A 14,760-nucleotide genomic window follows, 5' to 3' on the forward strand; every position below is an offset into this window, starting at 1 on the left:
TATAATTTATAGGATGGTCTTGAGTCCTACAGGCCTTTGTTGATAGTGGAGCGCAGATGACAATAATCTCTAAGACATGTGCAGAACGTTGTGGGTAAGCTGCATTATGCCATATGATTTTGAGTCAACAAATGTCCCTGTAGTTTAAGAATTTTTTTATGTTTGAATATCCTTAAGCTCTAAGAAACCAACCAATGTGTTAGGTATGATTAATTGTTAGTTATAGAAATGATGTGTGAGGTCCTTTCCACCTTTATCATCATCAATGTGCTGATTATGATTAATTGTTAGGTATAGAAAAGATGTGTGAAGTCATTCCTACCTTTATTACTGGTGTTAATAAAGTGAAGTCCCCCATGGCTGAGGTACACTTTGATAGGGCTAGGCCTTGCCAAAGATCTTTGTAGATACAATAATAATAACAGGGGGATTTTAAAGTTCAAGGTGATAAATAGAGCTGCTGCTTAGAATACTTTGTTTTTTCAGAGAATAATATCTTAGAACATATAGGGTAAGGTGTCCTTGTAGGTGGATGCCATCTTATGACCTGGCCTTTGCCCTTTATAGATTATGGGATCTCAATGGTCTAATTCCCTTGAATCTATGGGAATGCCATCATTAATGACATTAAGGACGATGTTTTGCTTTGTTTGTGCGAGAGACATTTAGATTCCGCTTATCCCCCTAATCTTTACCTCCTCTTAGTATTGTAATGCATTTTTTAGCTGCCTGATCCAGCTCTGAAGAAGTTTGCATCTCGTTGTGTATCGTAGACATCAATGATGGAGTCTTGGCCTATAACACGAATGACAGTCAAATGAAATCCTTTCTACATATTATAGATGGAGGGGTCTTTTATTTGCGAAGGTGCTTTATACATTTCAGTGATAGAGAGGTCTCCCATTTGCAAATGTATACCATCTTCATTTTGTGTCTTTTCAAGGGCGGGGAGATGAGTTCTTTTGTATAGTATAAAGCATGAGGTAGACAAGGTTCACTTCTTTACTCTCTCGCTTTTCCTTTTGAGTGATATGAGCTTGAATATGTGAAGTTATTATGGTGTACAAAGGCAGAGAATGAAGGCTTCAATTGTCATATAAACGGTGCTATAATGATGCTACTTGGCTGTGATATTCTTTAAATATGTAGTTTGATTTGCATCTATGAAGGTATTGTCTAGAAAGCAAAACCATGAATATCGATAAGAGCCTGCGAGGTTAGAGGCACAATGTCGTATTCCTTTGAATATTAGTGATCACTTAAGGGAAATAAATGATGGTCATGGTTGTTGATAATATTATCAGTTTGGGTTGTCTAAGTAGAACTTTGAAAGGTCTTTTGTCTATAAACAAAATCATGAATGTTGATAGAAGAAGCCTAGAAGACATGGCACAGACTAGATGGGTCTAAGGCTATGGGTGTCAAATGCATTAAATGTGTAAATGTGCCGAGGGGCAAATGAATTAAATGTGATCCCAAGAGAGGGGTAAATGATGCATTTAAGAGGTACCCTAGAATGATGACATGTGGTAGACTAGATCCATCTAGGGATTTGTGGGCTTTGTGGATTAGCATGCAAGAGCCTGAATGTGTGGGACGATCATGTGAGCTTGCTGACATAGAGATAGGCTGGGAGGTTTATCTCATGTGAAATATCCCAATCTGATTTCTTCTAACTTTACGTTGAATCACGGGCACATGCACTTAGTTTATCCTCCCAGCCAACCTCGTTGGTTGCAAGCTTCTGTGCTGAAAATCCAATAGGATACATTTCGTGAAAGCTTTCTGCTTGCTTAATTCCAACGAGGCCCAAAACTCCCTAGATGGATCTAGTATGCCACATGTTTGCAATTTAGGGTCCTTCCTTAATGCATCATTTACCCCTCTCTTGGGATATCTATTAAACCATTTGCCCCTAGTCACAATTCATGCATTTAGGTCCCTTAGCCTTAGATCCACCTAGTGTAGTGCCATGACACCCTCACCAAGGACCTTGACCTTTATTCCTTTTTGATCATTTACATGAAGCCCAAACAAATATAATACAAACATTGATCCTCTAAAGGAAAATGTCGACTGATCCTTCCGAGGTCATGTTACCTTAACTTGAGCGTAACATTCCTTCCCTCTTCAAGCATGAGCGTCCTTGATGATAAAGTCTGGGAACACTCTCCGTAATTGGTATACGGATTCCCAAGTAGCTTCTGATAGAGGTAGACCATGCCATGCAACCAACACCGTGGGTATCTTCTGATTACGTACTTGCATTGTTCCTCGGTCCAGGATTCCTGTTGGTTTGCGTCTTGCATTATCCTCTATCTCCTGAAATAAAACAACACCCTCGATTAGTGAGTCACCTGTATGCAAAAATTTCTTTAAACGAGAAACGTGAAACATTGGGTGCACCTTACAACCCTGTGGCAATTCTAATTTATAGGCTACCTTGCCTATGCTTTTTAGAATCAACCATGGCCCACAATATCGAGCTGATAACTTAGCACACTCTCGTGCAGTCAAAGACTTGAAGTGCGAAGGAACTCTGAGAAAAACTTTTTCTCCTTCCTTAAATTCTCTAGCGGATCGATTTTCATCCGCACACGCCTTAGCTCTATCCATAGCTTGGCGGATGTTAGCTCTCGCAAGTACTAGCATCTCCCGCATTTGACAAAGTTCGCGGCACTAGGCACTTTCTAAGGTATTCCAACTATAGTTGGATTCGCTGGCCTATAACCATAGTTCAGCTCAAACGGGCTGAACCCTGTAGAGGAATGTTTTCTATCATTGTAGGCAAATTCTAACAATGGCAACCACTTGTCCCATGTATGTTGCCTCAATGACACATATGCTCTAAGCATATCCTCTAAAATTTGGTTGATTCTTTCTGTCTGACCATCCGTTTCTGGATGATCCCCACTACTCATTCCCAACTCAGTCCTTAGTGTCTCAAACACCGTTGTCCAAAAATGACCGGTAAATATGACATCTCTGTCTGACACTATGGATTTGGGTAATCCATGCAAACGAAATATATGTCTAATAAACAAATCCGCCACTTGCGGGGCACTAACAGACTCTCTAGTTGGAATGAAGTGAGCCATCTTGGTAAGACGATCAACCACCACAAGGATAGAATCATATCCACCTTGTGTCGTAGGCAGACCTACAATAAAGTCCATGGAAATGCTCTCCCACTTACCTAGTGGTATCTCCAAGGGTTGTAAAAGTCCGGGTGGCTTCACCCACTCTGCCTTACTTACCTGACACGAAAAACGTGTCACATATTCATGAATGTACTTTTTTATCTTTGGCCAAAAGAAATCTCGCTTCACGAGATCATGTCTTCTCGACTCCTGGATGTCCCGCACATGGGCTATCATGGCATTGTCGAATGACTCTCTGCCTGAGATTATTCTGATTAGGTACTACTACCTTGCCATTTCTTTTCAGGATACCATCCCTTATGGCATAACTTGCATAAGTTTGGCCTTTTCTGGATGCCAGGTCATCCTTTTTCCCGGGTTTGAACACATGAGCCTTAGGCCAAAGGCTCTGGACGAACTCGTCCACCTTTTGAGTTTCTCTTATCTTGGTCATTAAAGCACTCTCTAATACCATGAAACTCATATTATGCATAATGCGTGACAACGCATCATCAACTTTATTATCCTTCCCTCTTCGGTACCGATCATCAAATTAAACTCCTGCATGAGTTCTGCCCACCTAGCTTGGCGGCCTCTCAAGTCAGGTTGTTTACAAAATTGCTTCAGAGTATCATGATCAACATCCACATAAAACTCTGATCCATACAAATAATGTCTCCATGTTTTCAAAGCATGGACAACAGCTAATTCATGAGTTGGCCAATTTCGTTGAGAGGGAGAAAGCTTCTTGCTTTCAAAGGCTACTGGCCTTCCCTCTTGGAGGAGAAGTGCTCCTACCGCAATGCCACTTGCATTGGTTTCAAGGAAAAACGGTTTCTGGGGATCAACTATTTTTAACACCGGACCTGAGACCACAACTTGTTTTATGGTGTTAAAACTTTCCTGTTGATTCTGTCCCCATATAAAAGGTACTTTATCTGAGGTCAGATTAGTCAATGGCGGTACTATTTCGGAATATCCTTTGATATGCCTTCGATAAAATTGGACAAATCCCAAAAATGATCGCAAAGCGGTCAAACTCTGAGGGATTGGCCAAGTCAGTATCACAGCCACTTTCTTTGGATCCATTTCTACCCCCTCAGAAGTAATTATGAATCCTAAATATTCAAGTCTTACCATACACAATATAGTTTTCTTTTTATTTACATAAAGACTGGCTTTCCTCAAAGTACTGAACACTATTCTTAAGTGTTCATAATGCTCAGTAATACTTTTACTGAATACCAAAATATCGTCAATAAAGTGTACTACAAACTTTTCGATATACGGACGTAGTAAATCGTTCATAAGCATGACGAATGTAGTTGGAGCATTGGTAAGTCCAAAGGGCATTACAAAAAACTCATAATGTCCAAATCTGCTTCTAAAAGCGGTTTTATGCACATCCTGGGCTCTAATACGGATTTGATGGTAGCCACACTTAAGATCTATCTTACTGAAAATTACGGCCCCATGTAATGCATCTAGCAAATCATCGATCTGAGCCATCGGATACCTGTGCTTAATAGTGATATTATTCAATGCTCTGTAATCTATACAGAGACGAAAAGTACCATCTTTCTTCTTCTTTAATATCAGTGGCGAAGCAAAAGGTGAAAAACTTGGTTGAATCTGCCTCAACTTGAGGTATTCTTCCAGTTGTCTTTGCACCTCCGCCTCTTCAGTAAAACTCAACCTATAGGGAAGTCTATTTACAGGTTGTGCCCCTTGGGATTAGTTTAATCTTATGCTTAACATTCCGCTCTGGAGGTAACCCATAAGGTAGCTCATCCCTAAAACGATTAGAAAACTCCTCTGTTATTTGATCAGCCAGCTTGGCCATCTCTCCATTTTGAGCAACATCAGTGCTAGTCGAAGAATCATCAATCGGCTCTACCGATGCTGTACAAAGAAACAAAAACTCTTCTTGAGCTTTTTGAATTCTCATCACGGAAACCAACGGTCCTTGAGGTATATCCCTTTCACCTCGTAAGATATACAACACATCATTCATCTTGAATTGATAAATGTGCTTTTTCCAATCTATGGCTGGATTCGTCCTAGAATGCCAAGCCTTACCCAGGGCTATGTCTGCATGAGCAAGCTTAGTCATTTCAAAGTCAAGCTTCTTAGCATAGTCCTCAATTCGAAGCTCCAATTGGGTAACCCTTTGGTCCCATACTTCAGTTGAACTTCCGTCTGCCATCCTGACTGTATATGCATAGTCAGATGGGCTAGTCTTTAGTTTCAGCCTCTTTACGAGCTTGGAGTTAATTACATTGTGCATTGATGTTGAGTCAAATAACACAATGACCTGATGATTGGCTACTTGTCCTTTCATCTTAATTAACTCCGTATCATTAAAGACTGTATACCCCGTTGCTGCGGGCTTTGACAGGATATTATCAGGTACACTAGTTACTAACTTAGCAACAGACACACATAACAAAAAAGGTACTAACCTTTGAGAAGATCCCGCTAGCCGAATCTGCATCTCTTCTGCTCTGGGACTTCTCTCATTTCCACGTCGCATTCTGAGACTACCATCTCAGCCATCTGACGATCCTTGTTTCATGGACAATCTTTCCACTGATGAGGCTGAAGGCATCCAAAACACAAGCCTTCTGTCCTCGCTTTTTCCCTTTGCTCTGGGTTCAAAGAAGACTTCGACCAAGCCCGGGCTGCCATTGGTGTTACTTTTCTTTTCATTCCAATGGTGGTACTTGATTTAGGAGTCTGAACTGGTTTCGCCTGCTTGGCTATAATACTTTTCTGGCCTATAATTGGCAATATTAGGCACCTTAGCCCTCCTAGGCTCGATTTTACGAACACTGGACTCCGGTTCCATTGGAGATTTACCTTTCTCCTCACGAGATGGTCTAGCAGACATACTATGCACCATTTTCTTGAGTTCAGACTGCCTCACATTTGTTTGTAACTGTTGCGCTAAAATCTGTTGCAAGCCATCCTCTAACATTGCAATTCTGCCAGACAATGTATGACCTGCTGGACGCGACACCTACGGGGTCGGCCGGACTCCCGACTCTACGGGATCCATCCTGGAAGCTTCTTCTTCTACTTCCATTTAGGTCAATGGGTGTATGTGTGGGGTTTTTAAAAAAAAAAATAAAAATAAAAAAATTACCGCTTGCAACTGTAATTACAAATTGAAAGTCCAACCTCCAATTTTACAGCTGACAAAGCATACATCACATTGTAACCAAAATCACTTTTCCCTATACTAGGGAAAACTCTTGCAATCCAATTTGACTCAAACACGGAGACAGATAAACAAGCAAATACTCCCGCAAAGCTTAGAAGGCATAGAAAGCTCCCTGGTTATAATTCTTGCTGCATGAAGAGATCAACCAGTCCCTGTAGTCCACTTCCAATCATTAACCTGCAACTGTCCTCATCTTTTGCGTAGAGTTTTGCTTCAGCATATAGAGCTCGGAGCTTGATCCAAAGCTTTCTGCATACTTCTCAGCTGTTTCCGGAGCAGTCTGCGACACCTTTAAGTGAATTTTATTGATCTTTGATATGACAGTGTCCTGAGTTCTCCGCAAATGTTCCAATTCCCTGAAATGCAACCAAGCTGGCAGTATATCTAACGTAGCAATCCTTTTGATCTTCCAGTGTGTAACTCAACCATATATACTGGCACACAATCGAATCATCCAAGAAAATCCCGAAGCAAACATCTTGCGCCAGACGAGAACTGACGACCAGCAAGCGAGGTGCAATCTTTGTGACACTTGACTGACGCAATGTCAGACATCCACTCCTCATCCGCACCTGCACACACATGCAGCCTGTCGCTGCCCGAAGCGCCGTTCGCATGGCCTAGACTTCCGCTCGTCGATTGCTTTAACTGCCTCGTCATCCATCTCCTACGAGTTCTACTAGCGCAAGGTCGCCTTTTTCGTCACCAGCTTACGTGAACCGTACCGTCATCCGTCTCCTAATTCGTCACCAGCCTATGTGAACCCACAGTTGCGCCATCACCTGCGGCAACTAATTCCATGACCACCCAGTAGCCCTCGTTGCGCGCTGTTCATCCACGCTACCCAGACTTACGAACCGCCAAATTACCATCTACGTAGAGTTTGGGCTCCGTACTGTCCATCGTCAAACGCCCAGCCAGTCCCAGACCACTCGCAATATAACAAAGCTCTGATACCAAATGAAACATCCTAATCTGATTTCTTCTAACTTCACGTTGAATCACGGGCACATGCACTTAGTTTATCCTCCCAGCCAACCTCGTTGGTTGCAAGCTTCTGTGCTGAAAATCCAATAGGATACATTTCGTGAAAGCTTTCTGCTTGCTTAATTCCAAGGAGCCCCAAAACTCCCTAGATGGATCTAGTATGCCACATGTCTGCAATTTAGGGTCCTTCCTTAATGCATCATTTACCCCTCTCTTGGGATATCTATTAAACCATTTGCCCCTAGGCACAATTCATGCATTTAGGTCCCTTAGCCTTAGATCCACCTAGTCTAGTGCCATGACACCCTCACCAAGGACCTTGACCTTTATTCCTTTTTGATCATTTACATGAAGCCCAAACAAATATAATACAAACATTGATCCTCTAAAGGAAAATGTCGACTGACCCTTCCAAGGTCATGTTATCTCAACTTGAGCATAACATCATGTGCCCCCATCATTTGAAAGCAAAGTTTTGATTATAGTTTTCACTGTATCAATCAGAGATCAGATTATTCTCAATCAGCATACGCGGGATGAAGTGGACAGAATGCACAGCTGGCCAAGGATAACCTTCTCAGGGGGCACAATCCAGGATGAAGGAATGTGCAGACCAGAAGACAAGGCATGTGAAATTTGAGGAGGGAGATCAGGCTACGTACACACAGGTATGGCTCATTGAAGGGGGACACAAAACTAAGGTGGCTCACAGATTTTATGGCCCATATAAAATTCTAAAGAGGGTTGATGACTTAGCCTATCAGCTGGACCTGCCTCCTACCATTAGAATTCAGAATGTATTCCATGTCTCCTTGCTAAAGAAGCAGTTGGGGGCAGAAATCCCAATTGCCATATAGTTGCATCCAATGGATGAATCAGACCAGATAGAATATATTCCAGAAAGGATATTGGGCTACAGGGATAAAACTCTTCAGGAACAAGGTGTTGGTGGAGTACTCATCAAGTGGAGGGGCTTACCAGAGGAGGAACCCACACGGCAGCCTGACAGTATTTTGCAGCAGTTCCCAGACCTACTGAGCTGAATTGAAGCCCTCTCTGTTCATGCCAGGCTAGAGTACTTTTGCACTTTTCTTTCCAGCTACTGATATTACTTGTATTCATTTTGAGGGCAAAGTTTCTGTGAGTAGGGCAGGATTCTAGCAGTAGGATACACTAGGGTTAGCAGTAGCCACTTAAATGGGCCCAATTAACCTTAAAATGGGGGTCCCATTCATTGTAAATACTCTTGTACTTTTAATAGGGGTTCTAGGCGTTATTGAGAGTTTGCCATGTGGCAGCCTGTTGTACTTATCCCATAAGCAAAGGTCTTGCTGGCCCACTTCCCAAAAATATAAAAGGGGATTCAGTTGTACTTCATTCTCATTCTACACTAATGCAAAGTACACTCATTCCTCTCATTGTTCCTAAGCATCAGTCTACTACCAGCTGCTAATGCCAAGAAGGATTAGTGTGCTAGCCACATGAGAGCTGTTGGATCTCATGTCCTCTTCCCGAAAGAGAGATCTAACCCTACCCTTTGCTACAATTTCTGATTTTACTGCTATTACTGCTAAAATGGACCCTAAACCTAGTGGTAGTTAACAGTTTTAGTGTCGATCCTGTTTCACAACTTCTATTGAGCCTCCTCTAGGAGCAACAGGGGACGAAGCTCCTCAAGCATAAGATCTCTTTCCAACTGTCAAGGTCATGACTAACCCATTGCCATGACTAAGGAAAAGCAAGAGGCCCGCATAGACAACCTAATTAGGCGTGTAGGCTAGAGCAACAAAGTAATCTCTGTTGACAAGAGACACTGAGGTGGCTAGCTAACAACGGCATTTGCAGAGAAAGCACCCAATCCAACAAGGTACTTGTGTGGAGACCAGGTGTATAGATGATCAAAGCAATGTCCATAATGGACAAAGACCAGCTCGAGTCGTGGGTTGAAGCATCGTCAACATGCATTGGCATCAAGACAAGGAACATATAGAGGTGATCCCGACAAATCGGCATTCCTATTAGGCGAACAAACTATAGAGCACTAAGTTTTTGCTTAAACTTAGAACAGTGATTTGCACAAGCAAAGGTACACATACAAAGATCATAACGGTTGAATTTGTCGGTGCAAACTCGCAATAATCTTCGTCAAGTGACTTTATCTAAGACCATGCATAGGCCTACAAGTTCAAGGAAAACACAAGAAGCAGAAGACTAGCAACGCAATCAGCCTAAAACATTGTACTCCAATGAGCCGAAAACATAAAACGTAATCCGCCTAAAACATTGTACTCCAATGACGATCTATATAACACCTTAAGTTGCAAGTTGCAATGAATAACTTGTAGTCAGAGCAAGACGCAAACAATCTAAACAAGCTACAATCACCATCAACGATTTAAAGAAACAAAGAAGCATAGACGATTGCAGCAAGGGTGGATCTACAATCAACAAAGGTTAGTGAAAGTAGCAATTCTAAGCAAAACACCTTATTGAAAGTTGCCCTGAAGGGATGATGTTAGTGCAATGACCTACATCAACCTACCATGCAGATGCAGAATTGTCAAGAATGTCTAGAAAAGATCATTGAAGTTAAACTAGAGTGGAAACGTCCACCTATGCAAAATAGCAAGAGAGGTCTACATTGAAGGCATCACATGGCGAGGGGACTTGAAGGGGCTACACAAAAAGAAGCATAATTTGCCCCTTGTAACCCACAAGCATCAGTTAGGGATTGTAAAGAGTACACATGATATGTACTATCTACCTTGTCATTGATAATGCCCCAAGTGTATTAACTGTGTGGTCATCCTCTCACACTAAGTGAAGATCATACTTGTGCTTACAAGGGGGAGTATCATCTATATACGTGTCGCCGCCTTTGCAAGGAGGCTAAGGTCTTCGGAGTTTGGTTTTTATAGAAGATTTGCTTTCAACTAGAAAGGCTCTTAATCATTTGCATAGGTGTTTCTATCATTTGCTTACTGCCGTAGCAAAAAGCACACACATCACTCTCTAATCTTAGTCTATGTTACATGTCATAGTCACAATGAATAAATCAAAGAATGTCCCCTACCAAAAAGCACCAGAATTCAGACTTGAGAATTTTCTCGAAGCCATAAGACTATTGAGAATAGACCCCCAGCCTAATGGGTCTCCACACAAGTACCTTGTTGGATTGGGTGCTTTCTCTGCAAATGCCGTTGTTAGCTAGCCACCTCAGTGTCTTTTGTCAACAGAGATTACTTTGTTGCTCTAGCCTACACGCCTAATTAGGTTGTCTATGCGGGCCTCTTGCTTCTCCTCCTGACAGCTAGGAGGGGACTGAATGAGACTGAGGCGGAGCTGCCTCTAAACCATGAGGAGGCTACGAACGAGTGGGGAACGGGGCTGAGTGAGCGGGGCGGAAGTGAAGATCCACCTGAGGGACGGAAGCCACTCTCCACCTCGGCGCGGGACACAAGAACCGACCCCCTGCTGAAGTAACATCTTCCACGTTTGCCCCCCCAGGGTCAAACCGCGGATGACTAGCTTGCCTAACAGGGCCTGACTCTGAAGCTCTGGATCGATGACCCCCAGGCCACCCTCAGCCTGCGGAAGAATGACTGTCTGCCAAGCAACCCTGGCTCTGGTATCTCTGAGGCCATCCTCCCCGGACCAAAGGAAGTTCCGAACCAACCTCCTAAGCTGTGCCACGCTGGATCTCGAGAAACACCAACAGGAAGCCACATACCAAGCCGTGGCTAGGAGGACCTGGTTGACTACCAGGGCACGACCTGCAAGGGAGAGCTTAGCAGTGCTCCAGAAAGCCAGCTTCCGTCGGATGGAATCTAGCACCGAGAGAAACTGCTGAGCTGGCGTGATATCTAGGCCGGCTTGAAAACCGAGGTATCTAGCTGTCTGTCCCCGCGGAATCCACCTGAAACCCAAAAACCTCCCCCGCTGAGAGCACGCCCCGGGGTCTGTGAGAAAACCAACTGATTTGTTCTAGTTGATTTTCGCACCGGCAGCCGAACAGAAGACCTCTAGGGCCATCCTCACCCTCTCCAACATCATCTCATCATCCTGGACATACAGTGCTGTGTCATCCGCGTACTCCGAGTCCAGGAGCTCCGTGTCCTCCCGGAGTGGAAGGCGAACACCCCTGAGCCCAGTAGACCTCGCCCGAAGGTAGTATGTCATAGCCTCAGCGAAGAAGAGAAACAGGTAAGGAGCAAGGGGGCAGCACTGACGCACTGATCTCTCCAGACGAAAACGCTCACCCATCCTACCGCCAATGATGACCCTGCTAGAAGCTGTCCTGTACAACGCTGAAATACCCTGAATCCATCCTGTCGGGAAACCTAGTCGCTCCAGAGTCCCCTCCAGAAAGGACCAGTCCACTCGATCGTAGGCCTTCTCAAAGTCGAGAAGTAGGATGGCTAGGTGCGACCCACTGTGCTGAGCCCACTCCGCCGCCTCTGAGAAGGTGAAGACATTATCCAGAATACTGCGATCGTGGATAAAGCCGGTCTGAGTGTCATGAATGAGGTCTGGAAGTAGAGGCCGAACTCTGGCGCTGATCATCTTGGCAAGGATTTTGTAGGCAGTGGTGAGTAGGGTGATCGGGCGCCACTGACGGATCTCCTGTCTATCTCCTCCCTTCGGGATAAGGCAAATCAGTCCCGAGGAGAGGCGCTCTGGCATATAACCGCTGCTGAAAATCCTCTGAAGAGCTGCTAGGAGGGGCTGATGGATCTGATCCCAGAAGGAGGTGAAGAATGCCCGGGATAGCCCATCCTCGCCCAGGCACTTCTGTCCGTCGATGGCCATCAAGGCCTCCAGCATCTCGTCCGTAGTGAACGGTGCCAACAACGTCGCCTGCATGCTGGGCTGGACCAGGGATGGAATGTGCCTCCACACCTCCTCACGGGAGCGTCGAGTGCGAGGGGCAAGCGGCTCCTGCTGGAAGAGAGTCCTGTAGAAGTCGGTAGCCAACCCCAAGACCTCGCCCGGATCCGTAACGATGTGCCCCTCCGCTGTCCTGAGACTCCAAAGCTGATCACCTGTGCTGCTCTCTGGCCATGCGTCCTGAAGAACTCCCTGCACATCTGGTCACCCTTCCGAGCCCAGAAGGAGAGAGAGGCGTGATAGGAAAACTCTGAACGGCGCTGAAGGGTCTCCTCAAGAAGGGCTCTGGCTCGAAGGGCCTGGATCCGAAGCTCCTCCGAGCCCGGGGCTGCCTGCTGGAGTCGCTGAATGGAGGCGAGGTCCCTTCGAAGAGCTCTCTCTCTGCCCCACCACTCCTGTCGAACCTGTAGGGCTGCGAGCTGGCAAATCTGGCTGGACTCTTGCAAAGCCTGCGCCACCGAATCAACCAGATCCATGCACTCGCCCCAATCTCTGTCCCATAGACTGCAGATACTGCTGCGCACGTCCACCCTCGAGAAAATGGAGTCGGGAATCCGGCATGAACGGGGGGGAAGGGCCTGAACTGCCGAGTCTAATGTAAGAGCACAGGCGCATGGTCGGAAAGTGTCGTCCCTGGAACTATACCCTCCTGACCGCCTCCGCTAATGGCCCAATCACTGACATAAAATCTATCCAGCCTCTCTAGGAGTCTGCCTCCTTCCCTGCGGAAGCCCCACGAGAAGTCCAAGCTCCCGTGCCAACGCCGGAAGGACGGGTCTCTCCAACTGTCCCTACCTCCTGTCGCGAAGATGAACGAGTCCCAGGTGGACTGCTCTGCCTGAGACATACCTGTAAACTCCGGTCCTCTGCCCTGTTGGTCCTCTAAGGTCTCCAGATTGTTGAAGTCACCTCCAACAATCCAAGAATCCATGTCTGGAAGAATCCCTGTAAGTGTCCTCCAGAAGGTGGCTCTGCAACGGAGGTCTGTGGGAGCATAAATGTTGAGGATTCCTATCCTGGAACCATCCAGTTCCAGGCCTACCGAAAGGGCACGGCCTGGGAACAACGTGCCATGACCGAAAACTCCCTGGGCTAGCTGCTCGCACACGGAAGTACAGACACCTCCACTCCTCCCCTGTGCGCCGATCGAGGGCTCCCAATAAGTGTGAGAACGTCCAGGGAGAATCTTCCCGCAGCTACGGGAGTGAGCCGCAGAAAGCTTGTGCTCCTGGAGCAGAAGTACATCCAAACGACCAATCACTGCGGGCTGAAGTTCCTGTCGCAAAATGAGCTTCCTAGGACCATGGGTGCTAGAAGAATGAAACCCATTCACATTCCAGGATACGAGGTGTAGGCTCATGGTGAGGGTTGGGAGGCTGCGAACAACTGTCTGCTCGCGGCCGAAGTCGATGAAGAAGCTGACATTTCGGAGTGGAGGCGCTGCCGCTTATGAGAAGGTTTGGAGGGGGAGGCGGGGTCGTCCTGCCCGTTCTTCAACACCTTCAACAAAGGCGAGAGGCCTTTGGTGCCATGAGCAAATGCTTTCTCGAGCTAGCTCGAGATCTTTGAAGTGGTCATCCCGTAGAAGGCTCGGAGTTTCTGAGGGGTCCAGGCTCTAACATCCTGGGGGAGGGGCCATGACAGGGGGGCCTGAGGATCACAATCAGTCGGAAGCGTTTGGCGGCGCAATGCCACCGCAGGCGCACGTCACCCTCGGACCACTGAGTCTCGAGAAGCTGCCCACTGGACGGGCCTATCCAGGAGCAAACCTGAGCGTGCGTCTGCTCTCTGAGAGCCTCCCAGACCGAGTCGTCTGTCCAAGTCTCGGCACCGTCGCTGAGGAATGTGAAAGCAAAGCTAGGGCCATCCCTAGGGGCCAAGGCGGCAATCTTCCCATCCGTCCCTTTGCAGAGCAGGAAGATACTGATGTCGAGACAAGCCGGGAAGGTCCCGAGGTCGGCCACATCCAAGTAGTCCCAAGGGCCAGATCTGTAAAAGTCTCAAGGAAGCTCTCTCTCCTGAAGCTGAGGCCCATCAGAGTCTGCCACTGAGGGGCTAGCGGACAGGGAAGCCTGCTCCAGTGGTGGTGTAGACTCAGGGTGTCCTGCCAGTGGAGGGGGGGGGGGAGGCTGGGGGGTAGGCGACTCAGCCTCCACGGAAGCGACTAGCGGAGGAGGTGGAGGAGGGGGAGTGGGGGCTGCCCTCGGCTGAGGAGCCGTCGGTACAGCTAACTCTGCAGGAGAGTTGAGAGAGGCGGGGGGGGGATGGGGATGCATCTGGAACTGGGGCTGAGAAGGAGGAGGAGGAGACTGAGGAGGAAGAGGCGGGGGCTGAAGCTGCGGGTCGGGAGAAGGGGGGTGAAACTGGGGAAGGGCCCGCCGTCGAAGAAGAAGCCCTCCCAGGTCCCTGGGGCGGCTGCCTGTCAGGTCTCTGAGGTGCTGCTGCAGGTTGGGTAACCTCGGCCTCCTTGCCTTTATCAGAAATCTTCTTGTTCTTTCCTCTTTTCCTTCTAACCTCAGTCCA

General features: G+C 46.5%; 1 protein-coding gene across 4 annotated transcripts in view; it reads left to right on the forward strand.

Moving 5' to 3' along the window:
- Window positions 1-14,760, forward strand: part of DDI1 (ubiquitin family protein) — an 81,373-nt gene that overhangs the window by 22,480 nt on the left and 44,133 nt on the right. For all 4 annotated transcript variants that reach the window (XR_015543855.1, XM_087400322.1, XM_087400323.1 and 1 more), the window contains exon 9: window positions 33-94. Coding sequence is in view for 3 of the 4 variants with exons in the window: in XM_087400322.1 (XP_087256448.1) it covers window positions 33-94 (62 nt within the window). In the remaining variant the exon portion in view is untranslated. The remainder of the gene's footprint in view (window positions 1-32; window positions 95-14,760) is intronic.

The sequence above is a fragment of the Dipteris shenzhenensis genome, chromosome 29, assembly GCF_047967505.1.
Source record: "Dipteris shenzhenensis isolate YYH24624 ecotype China chromosome 29, Dip_SZ_1.0, whole genome shotgun sequence".
Lineage (NCBI taxonomy): Eukaryota > Viridiplantae > Streptophyta > Polypodiopsida > Gleicheniales > Dipteridaceae > Dipteris > Dipteris shenzhenensis.